Source organism: Scardinius erythrophthalmus (genome assembly GCF_964197995.2).
Source record: "Scardinius erythrophthalmus genome assembly, chromosome: 2".
Taxonomy (NCBI): Eukaryota; Metazoa; Chordata; class Actinopteri; order Cypriniformes; family Leuciscidae; genus Scardinius; species Scardinius erythrophthalmus.
In genome coordinates, this window is record NC_138222.1 from 26894270 (window position 1) to 26916969 (window position 22700).

Sequence of the window (22700 nt, forward strand, 5' to 3'; positions counted from 1 at the left end):
TACTGATTGTATGGGGTGGACAGGTGTCTTTATGCAGCTTACGACCTCAAACAGGTGCATCTAATTTAGGACAATAAATGGAGTGGAGGTGGACATTTTAAAGGCAGACTAACAGGTCTTTGAGGGTCAGAATTCTAGCTGATAGACAGGTGTTCAAATACTTATTTGCAGCTGTATCATACAAATAAATAGTTAAAAAATCATACATTGTGATTTCTGGATTTTTTTTTTTTTTTGATTATGTCTCTCACAGTGGACATGCACCTACGATGACAATTTCAGACCCCTCTATGATATCCAAGTGGGAGAACTTGCAAAATAGCAGGGTGTTCAAATACTTATTTTCCTCACTGTATATATAATGTAGATAATATTTCTATTTCAAATAAATTATGTTCTTTTTAATTTATCACAGTTTCCACAAAAATATTAAGCAATACAACTGTTTTCAACATTGATAATAATAAGAAACATTACACGAGAAGTAAAAAATCTTACGGACCCAAAATGGTAAATATTTGCACTACATCAGCCTATATATTCATTATGTTTCACTTATGCTATTAGGGATGCTTTAATTATTTAATTTAAATAAATCCGTCAGAAAAACAAGTTATGAAAACCACTGTGTCAATTAGATTTCAACAACAAATTGGAGTAGAACCAATTTTATAATTAGATTTAGACGTTAATGTAAAAACTGCCTTATGTCACCTGCAATTTACATGTTTGCATCCACTGCTAACGTCTCAATGCCAGACACCACAGGACACCTTCAGGAGTAACATGCCTTTGCGGATCAGCATTGTTTCGGCAGCACACGGAGTACCAACAGCATATTAGGCAGGTGGTCATAATGTTTGGCTCATCTGTGTATATCCTATAAAACGTGTGTGTGGCTGATGATCCTCTTTAGATTAGGCTTAAAGGACTAAAGGAAAGACAAGATCATGATACACCCAAAGCACCCTCCTCCATTTCTATTAAAGTGTCCTCTACCCCCACTGTTTCACACTGATGATATCACCTCGTTCCTGCATTCAGTGCCTTTTCTGTCATACTGTGATAATACTACCTATATCCGCAAAAAGAGTGAGTGACAGTCGACAGCAATGGAGAATCATTTTAGTTTTATCCCACTGAAAGTGGAAATTAAGAGAGGGATTTGCAGCAGTTTGGACATTCTGAGATCCTTTAAACTGACATGCTGAGTCTTCTAGACTTGTCATAGCGCAGCGCTCCACACTCAAACTGAAACAAGAACATGACATGGCAGAGCCCTGGTGTGTGTGTGTGAGAATTAGTGAATATTGGTGTGTCACCTTATCGCTGTTGTAGTAAGTGAGATTTCCTCCTTCAAGCTTCACCCATCTTCTCTGAAAGACGCGATTCCTACAAGTACAAAATGAAGTGTCATGTTGACAAAAGTCAAAACTAATGTGATGGGTGATTCACAACATTAGTCATGATACAAGATTAAAATTACTATCATTGAGGGTTTATTAGGGCCACATCAATAATTTTGGCCAGTTTGTCTACTCAACTGGCATTGTGGTGTGTCAACTAGTAGTCGAATGAAGAGGAAGAGAAAACACCTAAACAGGAAGGCTGTTTTTAACAGTGGGTTTAACGTGTAAAAACTAATACCAAAATAAAGTGTGAAATAAGTTGTAGCTTTAGCCTTGTCTTTGGTAAAGCGTTGTACACTTGTTTTCAAAAATATTTTTCTGTTTGTGGAGTTAGTCAGATTTTTTTTATGCTTTTGAAAGACTTCTTTAGCTGTATTTATTTAATCAAAAATACAGTCAAAAGAGCACAATTTTCAGCATCATTACTCCAGTCATCAGTCACATGACCCTTCAGAAATCAGTCTAATAGGATGATTTGGTGCCAAAGAAACTTCTTATTGACAGTTATTTGACCATTTCTAATAATGTAAAAGTTATACATACTTTTGATTTTGAATTTAAAGCATCTATGCTGAATAAAATCATTAATTTATATATTTTTTTACATTCTTACTATCGCCAAACTTTTGTACAAGGAGGTGGTCTTGGTCTTGTAACATTCAAATGGAAAAAGTTCAACTGAAACAGAAACGGCTGCTCGATGAGATCATGTATCTATTAATGTATTTAATATACAGTGGGTTTAAAACAGCTTCAGAACATTGGGCACTTCACAGTCAGCTCACAGCGGTGTAGAGTACAGCTTCCCGTTGTTGTGCGGCTTTAGAGAACTTGAAATGCATGAGTCTTTTATGGTCATATGGTCTCCATGCACTGTATGGCAAAAAGCTGCGTGAAGTGCATATTTTGTGTTCCACAGAAGAAATAACACCATATGGAGTTAGAACGACACTTATGTGCGATTATTCCTTAACATTGATACTTTGATGTGTGTTTTAGTACTCGACTGACAGCATTCTCAAGATTAATCCTAAAAGAGAAGTTTAAACAAAGAGTGCAAAGCATCAAACAGAGGCCTGTATGGTCCTTACCCTTGAGGGGAGAGTTTGTCCAGCCAGCCTGCTTTGGTGGCAGAGTTACGGGTCCCATAGAAGCAGGCGTAGGGAGAAATGGAAACTTCTATTTGAGGGGGTAGGTCATCCATTGCCATACTGTATATGTCATTCACAACTGTTTGTGTCTGGGCCACAGCTGATGGTCCAGTGCTCAAGAGAAGAGCCGGAGGTGTAGGATGATTAGAAGAGCTTTCATTAGCCAATCGCTGACTAAGTGTGGACGCTTGGACAATGGAGTAACCATCATCCTTATCAACATGTTGCTTGGAAAGGTCTTGCTTGTTATTGTATGTTTTTTCTTTGGCACGTGTCTGCTTTTTTCTAAAAAAAAAATAAGAATACATTTGTTAAGTTGGTATAAGAACAAAGCTAAATAACAACAAGTACCTCCATTTAATTTCCTTTTCATTCATTGCTTTTGTTTTAAATGATGACCATATTTAGTTCTAGAGGGATAGTTTACCCCCCCAAAAAAATTTAAATTATCTCATCGACACCCTTATGTCGTTCCAAACCTGTACTGTATGACTGACTTTCTTTTTGAACATAAAAGAAGATATTTTGAGAAATGTTTATTTTGACAAGTGTTTTTTTGTCCATACAATAGAAGTCAGTGGTAACCAAAATTGTTTGGTTAATAACCTTCTTCCAAACATACAAGTTTGAAACAACACAAGGTGAGTGAATTTTCATTAATGGGTGAACTATCCCTTTAAGAATAGACAGTTTTGATGAGGATATGCAAGGAATAATTTATAATTAATTAATTACTGAAAATGTATTTACATCCAAAGTAGATTAAAAGTAAGTTGGCTACCAACCACTTGACTACAAACCAAAGACAATGGAACAAATGCCAGAAACCAAATGCCAAAAATAGGGCATTTACCACAGTAGGGCGTTTGGAAAATCTACAAACTGTGTGTTAAAATAACAGAAACCAGCAAGAATCTGAGGACTTCACATAAAAGTTTATTATTTTAGAATTAGGTTGTTAAAGTCCAAGCTAAATGACACTGAAGTTCACCACATTGTTTACCTCAACGTCTGCTCTTCCAGGTTCTCTTTTATTCCTTGATTGGACATCACATCTTTGCCCAAATCCTGAAAAACAAACACAAGCAAGATGAAACTCTATAATACACTTCTAGACACTTCTATGAACTATAAGTAAAAGCAAGCCTATTTTCGAAATTATGTTTTAAAACACCATTCACCCTTTTTATGCATGTCTTGGGGCATGTCCAGACCGGTAGACCAAATTAGAGACTTAAATTGTTACGTTGTATTTTCTCCATTGTTTGTTTAGCTTTCACAGGGAAACATTTTGAAGCATACCAAAATGTTACATATATATAAAATGTATCAGTAAGTGTGGGAAAATGCACCTGTTTCGTAGAGCGGTGACATTTTAAGATGAAGAGGTGCTTTTTGGTTTTCAACTGCAAGTAATGTGCTCTCAAATAGTATTAGACAATGCTACTTTTAACCTAACATTTCCCATTATGAATGATACAGTTTGGTTGCTTGGTCCTTTAGGTCGGATTGCTTTATCATCACAACCAAACCAATCAAGAGCTTGTTTTCAATCAGGCCGAGACCACACCGTTCAGTCGAAATCAGACTGATTATTTCGATGTGAATCCGAGAGTGACTGCCATAATTCATGATTCCCTAACAAACAACTAAAGTAGAAAACGCGCCAGGTTTTGAAAACAAATTCTCCAAAATAGCCAGGTGTGAAGACAGCGTTACTGAAACTGTAACTCGTAAGGAAGAGGTGTTAAGAATAGGAATATGCTCTACATGTGAGCTCATTACACATAATTAAGGTGATTTCTCAAATGTAATTTACTAACTTGTCCAACTACATACATGTAGGCATACGAGCAGTGAGCACTATATTCAAATGTCTCAATTCAAAATGTACATCAATTCATTGACAGCGTCAATTCACGTTTGCCCAAAAAAACCTTCATTAATGTCCTCTTCCTCACCCGAGTCTTCCTCCCTCCTGTCTCCCCCAAGAAGAATATCCTCATTCGCCTGGCGGTCATCGCCGACACCTAGTAGGCTAACATTAGCAGTAGAGGTCGACCGATATGGTTTTTTTCAGGCCGATGCCGATGCCTATCTTTTGAAATCCGGGTCGGCCGATGGCCGATTAATGCTGCCGATTTATTTTGGCCGATATTTGGCCGATTATGTGCTTGTTTTTAACCTCTATTTGAAAGATAAAATGTAACACAAATAATTACTTAAGATAGACAAGATTTCTCAACAAAAACATTTATTGAACACTTGACCAATCTGCACTTGTACAAAAGACCTTGAGATATGTTTGGTAATTGTACTTGAATGAATTGAAAATTGATTTGCTACATTTCAGATTAATATATTTGTTTTCTTTAACATTTTAATTAACAGTAACTTAAACACTTTGCAGTTTGAATGATGTCTTGTAGGATATAAACAAAATGACGGAGTATGTTTTTATGTTTCCACTGTTCGATCGCATCCGCACCTCACGCGCGCACACACACACACACACACACACAAATATAAGTAAACACTTTGCAACTGTAAACACGGATCGCGCCCAGCGCGCCTCTCTCTCTCTCTCTCTCTCTCTCTCTCTCTCTCTCTCTCTCTCTCTCACACACACACACACACACCATATTCCAGCCATAGACAGTTTATGATTCCAGCATTGCAATCTTTACATCGCTGCCTGCTTCAGAGCTAAGGCGGAGCTACAGATTAGGTGTCCCTAAAGAACCCGTAGTAGTAGTTCCGCATAACATGTATTAATTTTGCATGCGAGTTTTATTTATTTTTATACCATGTATTCTCCGTGTAAATGTATACACCGAACCGTGACGCCCGTACCGTTTCGGTTCAATGCGAATACATGTACCGTTCCACCCCTAGTCTACAATACAGTCACACATTACACTGTTTGGCCGGCATTTTAACAGTGTTTAATCCAGCTACTAGCTAACGGTATGCTAAAGTTAACTGCTGACTAGCGTTACGTTTCTAACGTCCGTTTTCAGAGCATCCAAGAGAAGCACAGGCATAACAGTGAAATGAAGCACAGAAATCCGCATTCATATTCGGTCCGGTAAATAACGGTCGTTAAGGCACCGGTGCCGTATTAGCACCGGGTCTATCTGTAGCTACCCAACCCTAGCAACATCGACGCTAGCAAAGCAAAGCCAGTCCTTCACTAACCTATAGTGCGTTGGTCACTTTTTTTATTACTTATTTCTCTGCATTGAGTGACAACCCTCTCAAATATAAGACACAGAACAGATAAAAGTCTCAGATTCTCTGTCTGTAATTGCAAAATTCTTGCTTACTTATTGTGACATGATAGCAACCCTTCTGCTGTGCTAATGCAACCTCAACAACGCTATCAATATCCAAAGTAGCCGAACGTCATGTCGCCTATTCATATTTTTTCTCGACGTTGGCAGTAACATATCAAAAGGTTTTAATTAAATATAAAGGAGTTTTCTCCATGGAACTTAGCTCCTTCCTTAGGCACTGGATGAGGTCTGCTCACTCCGCTGGAGAATGACTCTAGGCGCAGCGTGCGTCGCACACCTGTTCCACAACAACAACAACACTAGGCTGCCCACAGATGCGCCCGCCTAATAATCGGCTTGAAATACTGGATATTGGCCGATGCCGATTATGTTAAAAAATGCAAAAAATCGGCCGATTAATCGTCCGACCGATTAATCGGTCGACCCCTAATTAGCAGTAACGGTGCGTGTCCACTACAGCGGCAAAACTCCGCTCAGTGCCACTGGCAACGCTGTAACGTCTCCGCTTTGGTTGCGAGTGTGTTTAATCGAAGTTTTTTTCAACACACGGACAGTATAATCATCAGCGATGCACGCGATTACATTTAGAAATAGACAATGTTTGTTTCCAAATGCACCAAACAAAGATCCTTTCAATTTTATTAACTTTTATAAACCCAGCCAATATAATCACAATGTACACATCCAAAATAAAATCTTTAACACATTTAACAACTGCAAAACCACTCAATTGACATCTGTCCATTTTGGATTTAGATTCATTTTCTGTAGCCGTTAAAAAAAAGACACATTTGCGTGTACTTGTTGTGGACCAACTCAACTCTGACAGATTGGGGAGGGAGGGGGGGGGGGGTGATAGTGGTCATGTAAAAATTAGTGTTCATAAACGAGTTATGTATGGTCTTTCAAGAATTTCAAGTTAATAATATAACAATTTACGAAAAATATTTTTAAAGCTTGTGTCATGTGGTGCCCCCCTAGTGGTTGTGAATGGTTGGTGCCCCTGGGCACTGGCCCAAGTGCCTTTATGGATAATCCGGCTCTGCTGATATGTCATTCATTTTATCACAAAATATTCCAGGGCAGGTATTTTTTGTATTCACTTACCAGTTCATTTTCAGCTGAATTGTACAGAAACAGCTCTCCATATGGGGCAATGGGGGACAAGGTCCTTTGAACAGATGCTGTAATTAACACAACAGGAAAGAGTCATTATTTCAAAACAGATTGTGGTTTTGGTGGTATGAGTCTGTGAGGAGGGCAAAGGTGAAAGAGTGAGATAATGAAAGAACGAGGCATTGGAAAGAAAAGAACAAGCATAAAATGAGATCCCACACATTGTCCTTTAGTGCAGCCAGCTTAGAAAATGTACCGAAGAGGGAGCAGCTTGGGTGACTGGTTGTCAAGGTGACAAATGACCACCATATCTCTGCGGAGACAGTAAGGGGCAGCATGAATTCCAGACTGTTCCCTCCGGACGGACACACACATAGATATATAGCTAATAGACAGGGCCCCCCTGCAAGATAAGACCCTACTGTAGGGTGTTTGATCTAGACGCCGCTATGTTATCTATGATAGAACTGTACTGTATTGTATCACATCTTAACCCAGTAGCTGAGGTGTCATTTCAGATCAGTCTCATCGTTTATCATTATCAAGAGTTGACCTTCTAACTACAGATGATACGCTCGCTCTCTTTTCCTCCCTCTCTGCCCTGTTTTATCGGTCTTCTACAAGAACCTGTTTCAGGAAAATTGTGTAAATTGCTCACGGAGCATTTTGTAATTGAACGTGGGATAGCACAGTCCTTTTTTGCCCCCTTCTAAACTGTCATCCTTAATTTGAAGGTGCCAAAATATTCTAAAACCACTGATTAAACCTTGGTTTCTAGTTCTTCTCTGCTGCAAACTAATTCCCTAGTTCCCAGTCTACACTTTTTAGTTTGAGTACTTTAAACTTTTCCTCTAAAACTTCATCTACCTTTCCATTACATTTTAGTCTCCAGAGAGTAAGAACAGAATTAAGTTGTAGATATACAGGCATTATTATACTACTTTTACACCCAAGTATGGTTTCTGACTTCAGTTTAACTTCCAATTCTCGACTATACACACACACAGTCTCCGGCAAACAATTTCCAAACTATTCCTTTAGGACACTAAAAGTACCTTTCCTGCTGCAATTACAAACACTGTGACATGTTCAGAATGAGGACCCAATGGAACATTTCAAAGCCAAAGGTGGTTTCAAAGGCACACACAAAAGCAAGTTTATGTAGGTTTGGCAAACTAGGCTTCTCCACATACATGCATACGGAGATAAGAGCAAATTCCATTGAGAGACTGCAGTACTGGCTTTGTCTCTTTCCCAGTGCATATTTGAAATCCCATTTTTTTAACATGTTAAAAAATGGCTCAATGACTTAATCATGAATCAGAACAAAAGATATAAACCACTAAAACACTTGGAATAAAGTGAAGCATGCTGTACCTTCTTGATTGCTTGCGGGGCAGACGGGTCCTTCAGACCTTGTGAGATGGTCAGTGTTGTTGTGTGCTGCCTCATTCCTGCACACACATTTGTGAGGATAAACATGTGAATGTTTTTTGAATATCTGACTGAATGGATAAAAAATAAATAAATTTACATTAACATTTTCAAAACTTTCTGTGACACACGAATGAGGACTCCACCGTATTCCCATGCGGATACGGATACTTAGGGCACTGATTCTTGAGAGTCGGGACAAAACACGTTTTAAAAAACTTTTTAAAAAAATACACACTATATCAATAAGAGTTATATGTTTCTGCAGAGAGAGGTCTTAGCTATTTAACCATGTAAAGGAACAGGTTCTAAATAAAAACACATTTTTAACAAATAAACATGTTTCCCTTCAGAACTGGATTTGTGTCAACTCCGTCAGACACACTAAAAAGTATACAATTTAAATTCTTCAAATCCAACAAGAATCTAAAGTTCTAAAGTATATTGTAATAGTGTTTAGTTACTCTGACGGTGTTGACGGAAAAACTGACGGTGTTGACGGAAAAACTGATGGTGTTGACAAAAAATGTTTGAATGTTTTACCTCAGATTTGTGAAATGTTCACCTGTTTGTCATGATATGTTCTGACAATAAAGAGTAGTTTAAAACCACAACTAACGCTCTGTTTTCTACAACTTTCACTTAGGAGCAAAAATCTGCCTTTAAACTTGAAATAAAGATTTGACATTTATCGTGATAATTATCGATATCGACTGATATAAAAAAATGTATAATGATAATTTTTTTTGGCCATATCGCTCAGCCCTACACTGGCTTCTCTCTCTATCTCTGTCTCTACATATACAAATAAATATATTAAAGTGCTGGCAAAGTTACACGTTACACAATAATAAGCAGACCACTGCCTGCCCATTATCTACAAGTCAGATGCGTATGGTTAAATAATGTAATGCATGCTATGTATGAGCATTTATGTGTAAATAAAACCCTGAAATAACAGTTTAACCCTTCACTATATTCACAAATAATATTATATTCGCACATTAAGAGGTTATTGGTGGATTTGTCAACTCCGTCAGCTTACAGGTCAACTCCGTCAGACATAGAACATGACAGAGTTGACGTAAGGGCATGTATTTTCCTGCCAAAATCTGTATTGTACACTGCAGCTAGGTACTTTTTCCTCAGTTGCTAGCTGTCCCAATAACCTCACTAAAATGCTTAAATTCAGTCCACTATGGTTTAAAAAAAAGTATCTTAACAGAAAGATGGTATTGACATGGTGCAGCTGTGACCATAGGAATATTGACATTGTTTGTCTAAAATATAAAAAAATGTCAAATGTACCAGAGCATGTGTGGTAGTGCTGCATTCACCACAGGCAGGGAGATGAAAAGGGGTCCCCAGGGATATAGCTGACCATGCTATTTATGCTATAAAGAGCTTTATGAAAAAATCTGACGGAGTTGACAGAAACTGAGGACACAACTTTAATAGGCAGATTTTTATGGAAAATATTGTTTGATGTTCACATAATGCATTGTTTTTTTATATTTATACCCCTTATTTTTTAATTGATATATATGTTTTCACAATTGTAGAGCTTTTTTAAAGTTTTTTTGGATGGTTAATATTGTGACCTCTTGCTGAGGACAAGTGCAATAACATGAACCTTCTAACCACAGACCATACATTTAAACAAATTTTCCCCAAAAAGATAAAAAAGTTTATTCTAAAAATCAGATAAGTATATACAATTCCTTTAGATTTAACTTTGTAAGTATGTCAATCATGATGAATTTCTTAATTTTTAGCTATAAATTAGACTTTTCTATGTGGGACATGTTTTGTCCCAACTCTCAAGAATCAGTGAGGGAGTAGTAGTAAAGTGTTTCTTCAACTATGATCGCTTTTGGTCTTATAAACTCAAAACACTTGAATTTGTCTACCAGCAATGTCCAGCAGTTTATATACCTATGATAAATGAGTTCTGTCATTTCTGTTAGTTATTTCTGGAAATCATGAACCAATAGCATTAGTGAAAATGCTGATGATGTAAATTATATAAAAAAAAAATAAAAAAAAAATTGATTTGCTAAGGCTACTTTTTTAGTAAAAAAAAAACTTGTATAAACATAATTAATTGTTTGTGTACCAACAGTATTATGTATCATTTTCCCACCCCAAAATGTGTCAGACATTCAGTTTCATTGTAAGATCCTAATGACACATGATGGCGTTCACAAAGTCGCTGTTTCACCGAGTACCACTAGTTTTGCCAAACAAGTTCTGCAGCAACCAAAACAGCAAAAATAATAAATTTTTGGTCATAATAGTTTTAGAAGGCCGAAATCATTGACTAAAACAGGTATGTTTAAAACAGGCATGTTGCGCTTTTTTGACGCCATGTTTTGTCATTGTCTATTTTCATGCAGACAACATGCATGCTTTCCCAAAAACAATTTTCCAGTAATTACAGAAACTTTAATTTCGGTTTTGGTGGTTCAGCTAATTGAAAACCTTTGGTAAAAAGTTTGGTAAAAATGATTTCAAATTCGAGTCCCTGCTCATGGTTCTTTGATGACCTCAATCTCTTTCTTTCCCACTTTGTTTCCTATCCGCTCTCCAGCTATACTATCTAACTAAAGGGAAAAACTTCAAAAATATATATTACATAATTAATTTGTAAATTTACTCACCAGTCATAAGGAGGTTTGAAGGGATGTTCAGGGATCTCTGGTACAGGCCTGTGTCGTAGCTTAAAGGAGCGGGTGGACCTCGGCTCAGAGGGTACCCCAATGAAGGGGCACTCCTCATATATTTCATTTTCAACCATTTCTCCCTGAAACCATACCGAAGCTCCTTCTGAAGGAAAGTCATCATTCTCATCTGGATTACGGTCTTCTGAAAAGTTCTCCAGTGATTCGCTGCTGCCATGCTCAGAAGCTGAGCTAGAGCTGGAGGAAACAGCATGACATGTTACACTAGGAACTGTTTGAAAACCAATGGCCATCCGCTCTGAGTCAGCAATAGTCCTTGCAGGAACAGTTTGGCTAGTCATTTGGATGTTACTGCCCTGGGGATGCTGGCAAGATGTTCCTCTCTGCCTATCCTTGGGAAACACTTGTCTAGGCCTTGGGATCGGCTTTCTCCTCACTGGTACTTTCGCATAACTATTATTTCCATCTGCTTCCACCATCAGGGTCTCCAGGCTGCTTAAGATCCTCCGCCGGTGTCCTGTGGGAATATGGTCCACCTCTAGAAGCTCCTCCTCAGTTAGCCTCCTGAGGTCCTTAAGGCAACGGTAGCCAGCCTGGGCAAAGCTGGAGGCATATTGGGGCAGGTGCAGACTGGTCAGCCACACAGTAATCTCCTGGTCAAGCTCCATAGTAGATGAGACACAGGGGTCTTCAGTGGTCATGAAATCTACCGTATGGCATTGGTTGACAAGGTTACTCAGACAAGTTGAAAAGATGTTAGAACACACCCTAGGAAAAATAAAATTGTGTTTAGGGGTGGGCGATATGGCAAAAAAGTTCCAAGATCCATGACAGACCATTTAGGTAAAAGTCGGGGTGGGGGATACGACCAAAATCTTATTTCAATTTATTTTATCATCTTTGTTATTAAAATGACGAACAAAGATAAAAAAGGCAAATAATAGGACAAATACAACATTAAATATAAATTAAATAAACAGTGCTTTAATATGTTTTAGCCACAGTAAGTGTATTTAACAGTATTTACCATTCAAGTAAGAAATTGTATAAAATTATTTAAAAATAAAGCACTATATAGACTTCACTGTATGAATAAAATACCCACTAATTATTTTTAAAGCTACAGAAGATATTCAAATGAAGAGCAATGAGTGATTTACCCTTTTTGTATTTTGTTGTTTGAGTAGGTTAACATTAATGACACAGACAGCAGCAGATAAATTAGGCTGCTGTCACTTTAAGACCGAATGCACGGATCTAATATACCTACACGCATCCAAACTGTTTCCATTTACTTAAGATATAACAACTGTATTTATATGTAAACCTTGTGTGTATTTTACAGTTCAAGCACAATAAGACATAAAAGAGAACTTAGTTTGGTACTCATGAGCCGTGTGACAGGCTTTTAACGTGCATGTGCTTCGGGGAGGGTGAGCGTTAAGAAAAATGTATGTCCGAACATCGTGCAGAAAAAAGAAAATTAACTGGCAAGGCTTAAAACACATGCAAATAATAAACTTTCATTATGGTGAAAAACTGCAATGGGCACGTAACGCTACCGCTGCACTGCTAAACATGATGTGAATGTGCGTGACATTGAACAATATGCTGGGATGGGGGCGCCAGAACTTCAACTGACAGAATGCACTGTAGCACGATAATACAATCTCTCTTCAAAGGCAGATCATGGAGACAGTTTAATTGTTCACAATTTAAAATCATGATAAATCGCACACCCCAACGTGGTTATGAAAAATTTTCTTCGTGTTAATGGGGTCATGACATCAATTATATTTTCTTTAAAAGTACACTATAGGGGCTTTCCCACCAGGTAGTTGCAGGAACTTAAGGAACCAGCCACCAGGGTGGTTCCCCGAGAACTAATGGTTCCCCTAAGAATGTTTTCCTGGTTGCATTTGCACCTCCAGTAGGAACTCTGAAGTGACATAAGCCACGCTTGTTGTTGTGACCTTTATTTTGACGGCGCTGAGAACCCCAGCCAGTGCCACACAGTGCTTGCATTCTCCGTGTTCACTAGTTTACGATCTGTCTTACAGTCCTGTCTAATACGTTATTAATAGAACTGTTATACATATAAAGTAGACAGTAATGAAAAGTTATTAGCGTATGCAGTGTGGTTGATGTCCAGTGTTGCTAGCTAAGCAGAAATACATAATCATGTTTGGCTTGGTCCCCTCAAAGTTGCGTTGGATTTTCTCCTCGGCGTAAAGGTTAAGAGGCCCATCTATCACTGTTTTCCATGTTGTTGGAGTTAGTTTCTGGAGTAAATATATAGGCTATAATCTGTGTGTTTACACAACCTTTTTAAGAATGATGGGTGCTGGCGTTTCGCTTGTGTTCGGCCAATCAGCGTACACTAACGTCACGGATATCATTTATCACAAGCTCGAGTGTTCTCTTTTTGCCAGCAGACTCTCTGCGTTGTTCTGTTGACTGTTCAGCGTTATTTTTATTTTTTTATTTTTTTTCAAAATTGGTGACTGTACATTTAACCTGTTAAGCTGCAACGCCACTTTTGAAAAATCCCCAGAAATGACATACCCAAACTGAAACAGATAAAGTTCATGAACCCTTTGCACTAAAAGCACAAGTATGATCTCATTTGAAAGCTGACACCTGGCAGTTTATTGTAAATGTAGAATTAATTATTGTCATAATGAAAAAAAAAAAATTATAAATAGCTTCAAAGTTTTGTAAAGTTATTAGAAATTATTTTATATGAAACATCCTCATGAAAATAAAATTGAAGTTGGCACTGGAGCAATCTAGAAATGCACTACAGCTAAAGCCACATGTCTAAACATTTTATGTTTAAAATCTGAAGATGATAAGTCCAAAACTCTGTATTTAGTGAAATGTTTTTCAAGACCATGTCAGTTGACTTTATTTTGATTTGACGTTAAAGATGCTTCTGATGTTTATTGCCATCTTCTAACCATCTATCCAGTATATTGTCTCTATTGTTTTGTGGTGCAAACGAGCCCCATTCAGTCTCAGTCTCCCCCTGCACACATTCACACCTCTCCAGCCTGGTTATGGCTGTAAATATGCATTTCTTTTGTCTGCATTATAGTTACTAACGACTGGCTATTCATAGGGTTTCAATCCCTAATTTCTTTTATCAAAGTTCTTACTTAACATTTAAAAACTGGATCAAATGCCCTGCTTGAATAATGAAACATTTTAGTAAGCATATTTAGAAAAAAATTATAAAAGGATAACTGCAATATGTGGCAGGTGCACCTAGAGCTAGCTAGCATGTTAGCTTAGCACACCATCAATACACGACAATTTATGAGATTAAAACCATTTTTGTGCTTCAAACTTAATTTATAACGCAAGTAGAGTGTTTTAAATAATCTTCTGTGATATAATTTCGCTTCAGATTAAAAAATCAGACAGAAAATATATATTTTTTATTATTCTGCACAATGATAAAGTCTATATCGATTAGCAATACATTATAAATATAATCTATTATTATGGAAATACCTGACATTATTTGAAGAACACAGGTAAACCAAATATCATTTCAATCATGTTTATTGTCTTCAAAAAGTCTTTTTTTCTGCATGTAACAACGATCTCTGATAGCTTTGTGTGTGTTCGAGACTTCCTGGATTGTCACATGATCATGGTTCTTCTTCATGTTACATAAATGGACTATTATTGTGAATGTAGCGCCCTCAGGCTGTTGGTATGGATTGAAAACACAATACATCACAGCGTCCAGCGCTCATAATGATTACATCGACGCATTTGGGCATAAATTCAATAAATATTATTCCTGTCTATAGAAATCTGATGAAAACTTATGAAAATATATCAATATTTCTCCAAATATGCACATTTTTGAGCTAAAGCCCTGAGGGACGTTGTTTTGTGTATCGCTGTCATGACGACAGCACGGGAGTTTTTTATGAATGAAAGCGGCTGACGCGCATAATTCATATTAAAGTCCCCGTGAACCGGAAGTTGCAAACGACTTTTCTCCAGTGTTGTGACGTATTTCCCAGTGAAACGGAATATTGAACAGAGGGCAGGGTTTTACTCTAGCGCTCCTCCTTTCCATCTCTGCTCATTACAGACTAACGGTTTGAGGGGAGTGGTTAAGCGTTGCCCAAACCAATTCCTCAAACCTAACTCATCAGAGAAGGTCCTCCAATGCAGAGGGGAGGGGCATTTTCAGATTTTGATTAAAGATTACCATGGTAAAAAAATTTTTTTTTTAATATTTTCTTGCACGGATTAATTGTTCACCACAAGACTAGTAATATGCGCTAAAAAAGTAAATAGGGTCAATTTTGATTTCATGGGGACTTTAAAGGTATCGACTCATTTTTTCATTTCATAACTCCTGACACAAATTAAGACATAACTGTCACTATAAGTTTTTCAGAATACAATAGTGGTCAAATACTGAAACTTGAGTCTTATATATTTTTAATGATGTATAGTTTGTCAATGTATAACATTAAATCTGATAGTAATTTTTAACTAAATAAAAAAAAAAAAAAAACGCTTCAGTGCGCCGACGCACTGGTGAAGCTTAACGCATTGTATAGCAACCTCCTCCGTCATTACGTCAACGCATCATACAAAGCTGCGCATTCCAAAGCACTTCAGTGGGCATTTAAATGCAAGCAAAATAACCATTAGATCTATCTGCGATACTACACTACTCTTTTTCTAAGGATCAGTGCTTCTGCAGTGATGAAACCGTTCTGAAAATTCAGATGATTTATTGCTTTTTTGGAGAGTCGTCAAAAATAATCAATTCTACTTTCCAACAGTGTGTTTCTGTATTGACTTGGGAAAATGTTTGCGATGATTCATAAATTATACAATACAACCTTTTAGGAGAAACATCGAAAATACTCAAGGTTTTGATGTTTACATTCAAGTGAAGCAACAAGCCAAATTAATCTAGCAAGAAAGGTCTCTATATATTTATAACCACTATCTATATCTCATTCCTGTCCCGTCCTTTTTTTTTTTTTTTTTGAAAACTGAGAACTTTTCAAAAACAGATTCTTTATAAAGTTTTATTCTTCAAAGAAAATTTAAACATGGCCATATGTCATCTTTGTTAAATCAACACTAAAGGCCAGTTCACCAAGACAAATGTTTGGTGTGAATATTCGATGCAATAAACATTTTAATTTGAATAAACAGCAGTTGTGTCTGTTCAGATTGACACTATCAATGCAACCTTTTTTTTTACAGAGAGGCATTCTAATCTCTTTTCCATCGCACTGTGAATAAAACTGGCCAACCAATAAGAGTTGCACTTTTGATCATGTATCCGTATATGCTGCTGTTACATAAAACTGTTACAATTTGGTGGTGCAGACAAACAGATTATTTTGCTAAGCAAGAGTAAAGAGCAGAAGAAAAATCTGGACATGTCTTTCTTTCTCTGTACGGTTGTATATTTTGGTGTTCTCTGATAAACAGCATAGTGAAAATTAACAGCCTTTTGAAAACATGTAAATGCTGATTGACTGTGTGACATCAGAAATGGATAGTTGCACATTTCTGCCCTTGCATGTATGTGTTCTTATTGTAACCTTTTGAACAACAAATAACAATAAAGACAATTATGAAGCAAATCAAATACTGAGAATAAGAACATGAATAAAAAACTTCAAAATCTATGCCTAGTTCTGTCATGAAACTCTAGATGGAGCAGGCTGATGGGTCCTTAACGAAAGCTGATGATAATTACATGTTTATTCATGTTCTTAACTACTTGGCACAAGCTGATTGGTTCATGTCAAATCTGCAGCCAATGAGCTTGCTGCTCAAACTTTTAAATGGCTGGTTGCCATTGATTTGAGAATTTTGCAGCGCGCTTTCAGAGTTTGTCTAAAACCCTTCATCTTCCCCAGCTCCACCTGTATAGATCTGTATTGGTTATTGATATATGATATTTGTGCAGCAGCAGTATGTCCTACATGCTCACAGCAGTGTATCAGTGTATGTACTGGCAGTAACAAGTTCCTGTTCTCTGCAGCAGCTTTAATCTACAACAACAGCAATAGGCTAATCAACATCACTAAAATACAGCAGCAATACAGCAGCAGTGTAGCCGATCTATTCCGCCAAGACCTAATGCATTAACACTTTCATATCCATTACCATGCTAAAAATCTTCAGAGAGTTGCCATGATAGAAAAAGGGTATATCAGCATCTTGATAAGCAAACAGCATATTATACTTTGGTTTTGTTAATGTTAATATATTAACAGTTACCAGTTGATGAAAACAATATCTCATCCTCAAATCTTATTGGTTACACAATCAGCTTTTGTAACTAACTATGATGCTACAGAACTCGCTCTCAAATTGTTCTGTACTTGCTACAGCAGACAGAAGTAGATCCGATACTGCGTCTGTATAATAAGATAACCAGCCGTCCAATATTTCCACTTCTGCCTTGGTATATATAGTTTTGTATAAACAGAGTATACATGTATGAAGACTGACAGGAACACAAAGGCATGATAAATGACTAGCTGTAGTGTCCACTGAGTTCTGTTCATTTAGCAAATATCAAATGAACTCACTCTCAAAATTCGTTTTTCACTCCTGTAAATTCCAGGTAGTCCTTTTGGTGATTTAAAGGAGCTGTATGTAAGAAATCTATTTCAATTAATCATAAAATTGCCCTGATGTGTCACTAGACATTAAGAAATCATGTTCATTTCAAATACTTATATCACTGACAACAGTAGTATGGCTAGGATATTGTCATTTAAAAAGTGGACTTGCAGCCCTCAACTGATGTTGATGTTGTCATGTTGTGTTTTGGCCTGAGCGCCTCCCTCCACCCATCTACCAATCACGAAGTCAGTAAGTGTTTCAGGATCCGGGTTGCCAGCTTTGCTCTAACCTAACCTACCCTAACTCTAGTCGGATAAAAATGTCTAACGTTACTAAATCAAAAAGACCTCGTTATAATTCAGAAATTCGTTGTGACAAAGTCCGAAATAAAACCAGAATTTGTTGCTTTTGAAAGATGGAGGCGGCTGAAAACGGAGAAGAATTTGAACACAGACGCCAACGTTGCTAATTTTCTCCTAGACAGGTAAGATTCATCTATGCTTGGCTAACTTGTACTGGATGTCAATGGACATTTCATATATTCATGACAGTCGAACAAAGTTATGCATGTTCAAGCAACGTAACGTTAGCTCACATGGACGTATGCATTTGCAATGCATTATAGGAGCCCGTTTCTCTGTCATTATGCTGAGACCTGATGAAAACAACATTAGCACGCCCATTATGGCAATTTGAAACGTAATTGAGACAGAAGCCTAACTTTACCTCAGAAAAAATTATTCGTCATTCGTTCTTCACGTATATCGTGGACTAAGTTACACATGCTGCAAGTTGACCTGTATGACCATTGCTAATGTAATTTAGTTACTCTAACAATATTTTCTGATGGGACTGAAAACAACCCTGTGATAGCCATTGGTGATATTGAATTTGTCCCGTGTTATAATTTCTGTGGCAAATGTTTATTCTGTTTTTAGCCTACTTATGACAAAAACTTTAGCACTTGTAAATCGAGTTTTTTTTTTCGTATTGAAAAATAAGGAAGTATTATTTTGTTGTTTAAGTCTGTTTTTTGTTTTGTTTTACTATTATCCTTTTTATTTCCTCAGATTTTTTTTTAATTGTAATTGTATTTATATGTTCAAAATAAAGAAATCAAATCAAATTAAATATCAAATCAAAAACGCTTATCTCTTCAGCTATTATGGCCCCAGCACCTCAACAATTAGTACATTTTTTAAATAAGTAATTACTCATCAAAATATCTCTCATAAAGCATAAACACAATTAACAGAAAAAAAAACTTACTGTGTACGTCTTGTCGTCACTTGCCATTGGAAGCTCATTGAAGCAGCCTACGTTTCTGCTGAATCCTGCAGCTTATCTGGCAACCTCGAGTCAGGGGGGAGGGGGAGGGGATACACGGCTCTACAGTATTTTTAAAGTGACTGCAGTACCACTTTTGGCCACAATCCTACATACGGTACCTTTAAAGTGACTGTAATTTTCTTTCATAACTAAACTATGCACAAGATAATGGTGTTTAACAAGACTGACAATCTTATTTCACTGCAGTGAATGTACACATTTTCACTGTGTGAGCTATGTTTTGGTTTTTAGTTGTTTTCCCTGAAAATTAATTAGCAAAAAATCCTTTTCTTTTTTTTAGCTGCTAGATATAACAATTACATATTAGACCATCTTGCTCTTTTTAGAGAAGTATTATATTGTTGTATGGAAGTATAGTATTGGAGACATTGAACCTGAAGCTTAGTTTCTCCACAAGCACTCAAACTGATGCAACAGTGTCAAGAGTTGCCTTAAAAAATAAAAATAAAAGTGTCAAAAAACACCCACATGACATTATATTTAACACCAACATTAAAATGAAAAAAGAAATTATAATATGCATAATGAAAATAAAACCTTTTCCAGGATGAATAAGATATTTTGCATAATAACATTATTTCCATGACAACTCCCCTGTGTAATTAAATTCCCCTGTGAAACTCTAAGCAGCATTTCTTCAGTACTAAAATTCAATTAATGTTCTCACAAGCATCAGAAACAATTCTTTCAGCCACTGCAGAGATGTTTAAACAGACTGAGTAACGGTAATCAGTGATGTGAATATTAGTTCCACAGCATTTAAAGAGCTCTTTCAGTACGTTCTTTCAGAACTCTGCTTCTCCTTTTCTCCACATCACTTCTTTTTTTTAAATTACCACAAGTATTTTAAACAAGTCTTTCTCTTTTTTTTAGACAAAGTGTTTCTATCTTGAAAAAGACAAAAATTACTTTAGAATTATTTATTTTTGTCAATGCTGAAATATAACTGAACGTCAGAGTAAAGTCTGTTCTTTAACAAAAAAAAAAGTTTTTATTTAATGTAATGTTTATTTAAACAGGAATATGTGGCAACATTAAGTGTAAATGGGACATGAATTTACATTTGATTTATAAAAAAACATTAAACATAAAACTTAAAAACTGAGGGGTTTTTTTTTTGCCTCCTTTCAGAACACCTATATACAGTGCCATTTGAAAGCATTCAAACCCCTTCATTTATTTTTAACATTTTATGTTAAACTATTTTAACAAACTTTTTTCACATCAATCTACTCCCCATACACTATAAAGACAAAGCAAAAAACAGATCTGTGACAACTTTGCAAATTTATTAAAAGGGAAAAACTGAAATAAGTAGGCATTGCATAAGTATTCAAACCCTTAACTCAGTACTTAGTTAAAGCACCTCTACATCCTCAAGTCTTTTTGGGGTATGATGTGACAAGTTTTGCACATATACAGAGAATATTGTTTCTCACAGTCTGAGAGAGCCTTTAGGTGCTTTTTTGAAAATTCTATGTGGGTTTTCATGTGTCTTCACTGGCTACGAAATGAATATTATATATATTATATTATATTATATAATATAATATATATATATATATATATATATATATATATATATATATATATATATATATATATATATATATATATATACACACATTTGCAAAGTCACAAACCTGTTTTTGTTTGTTTTTTTCTCATTATGGTGTATGGAGTGTAGATTAATGTGAAAAAAGTAATTTAATGTAGTTTAACAAAAGACAACATAACAAAATGTGAAAAAAATGAAGGGGTTTGAATACTTTCACAAGCCATTGTATATATAGATGGGGGAAGATGCCCACTCATTTTTTTTTTATTTATTTTTTTTTTTACAATGACAATGTATTTTACAAATAACTGAATAATTGTTAATGAATAATGTTTTAAGGTAAATATTTATAATAAAACAACATAATGCCATACAATTATTATTTCAAAGAGTATTGTTTTTTTTTGCAAAATATCCAAAGATACACAGAATACTCATGTATAGGGCTGAGTACCGAGTTCGATACTTTTTAGGTAGGCTACCGACCGAATTGCCTCGATACTATCGACTTGTTTTTCGGTACCAGATTTCGATACCTAAGGGGTTAACTCGTCAATGTCAGTGCTCAAACAAAAACATATGAAATGCACAACGACACGCCTAATTAAAGTCGCTCACGCACATACACGCAAACTCTATACACACGAGACGCGCGGAACTCTCTGCGCACATACTCATATGAGACGCGCGCGCGCACACAAACTGTCCACGCACATTCTCATATGAGACGCGAGCACACACACACACACAAACTCGCGCACATACTCAATGAGACGCGAGCACACACACTCACAATACCCTAAAGATGTGGAAAAGTCGATCAAAAGTGTGGCTACATTTCTCCAGGCTCGATGCCAACAGCGCGCGATCAGGGCCGTGCACAGGGGGGTGGCCCGGTGGCTAGAGCCACTGCCCCTCTGCCCTCATCGACTGAGGTGCCCCTCTTCCCCACCCCCACCGCTCCGCTCAAAGCATTCCGCTGATTCCGCTAATCCGCTCCAGGTTTTCCCGCTCACTCCGCAGCATCACTCACAGTATACGACAGTTCACGAAAGCTGCCGCATTAATAGGTAGGCTATGCAAGACAGTGGTTGAATGGGTTGAATTTGCGAAATTAGTCATGAAACACGTAGATCAGCGGCCCATTGGTTCCTTTCTTGATTGACACTGGGCTGGGCCAATCACAACTTTAAACGAGTGAGCGAGCGTGCAGCAGTGGCTCTGCAGTGTCAGTGTGTATCTGTCAAAATAGTCAGCAAGATGGAGAAGAAACGCAAGGAATGTGCAGAGAAATAGCGTGAAACAATAGAAACAGGCCCTTAAAGCAGACACTGTAAAATGTGTCAAAATATACACTACCATTCAAAAGTGTGGGGTCAGTAAGATTTTTTAATGTTTTTAAAAGAAGTATCTTCTGCTCACAAAGGCTGCATTTATTTGATAAAAAACAAACAGTAATAGTGTGAAATATATACAATTTAAAATATTTTCTATTTTAATATATTTTAAATTGTAATTTATTCCTGTGATCAAAGCTGAATGTTCAGCATCATTACTCCAGTCTTCAGTGTCACATGATCCTTCAGAAATCATTCTAATATGATGATTTGATGCTCAAGAAACATTTATCATTATTATCAGTGTTGAAAACAGTTGTGTACAATATTTTTTTTTTCAAAATTATTTGATGAATAGAAAGTTCAAAAGAACAGCATTTATTTGTGTCGTGAACGGTAGTGTTTAATGTTACAAAAGCTTTAGATTTCAGATAAATGCTGTTCTTTTGAACTTTTTATTCATCAAAGAATCCTGAAATAAAAATGTAAAATAACTGTTTTCAACATTGATAATAATCATCATAAATGTTTCTTGAGCATCAAATCATCATATTAGAATGATTTCTGAAGGATCATGTGACACTGAAGACTGGAGTAATGATGCTGAACATTCAGCTTTGATCACAGGAATAAATTACACTTTACTGTATATTCACATAGAAAACAGCTGTTTTAAATTGGAATAATATTTCAGAATATTACTGTTTTTGTTTGTATTTTTAATCAAATAAATGCAGC

General features: G+C 36.5%; 1 protein-coding gene across 1 annotated transcript in view; it reads right to left on the reverse strand.

The window, feature by feature from the left end:
* Positions 1-22700, reverse strand: part of arap2 (ArfGAP with RhoGAP domain, ankyrin repeat and PH domain 2) — a 107375-nt gene that overhangs the window by 74533 nt on the left and 10142 nt on the right. The window contains exons 2-7 of the mRNA XM_081359734.1: positions 11067-11855; positions 8350-8426; positions 6964-7040; positions 3564-3628; positions 2501-2845; positions 1323-1392 (exon numbers count right to left, since the gene is read on the reverse strand). Coding sequence (XP_081215860.1) covers positions 1323-1392; positions 2501-2845; positions 3564-3628; positions 6964-7040; positions 8350-8426; positions 11067-11788 — 1356 coding nt within the window. The 5' untranslated portion in view covers positions 11789-11855. The remainder of the gene's footprint in view (positions 1-1322; positions 1393-2500; positions 2846-3563; positions 3629-6963; positions 7041-8349; positions 8427-11066; positions 11856-22700) is intronic.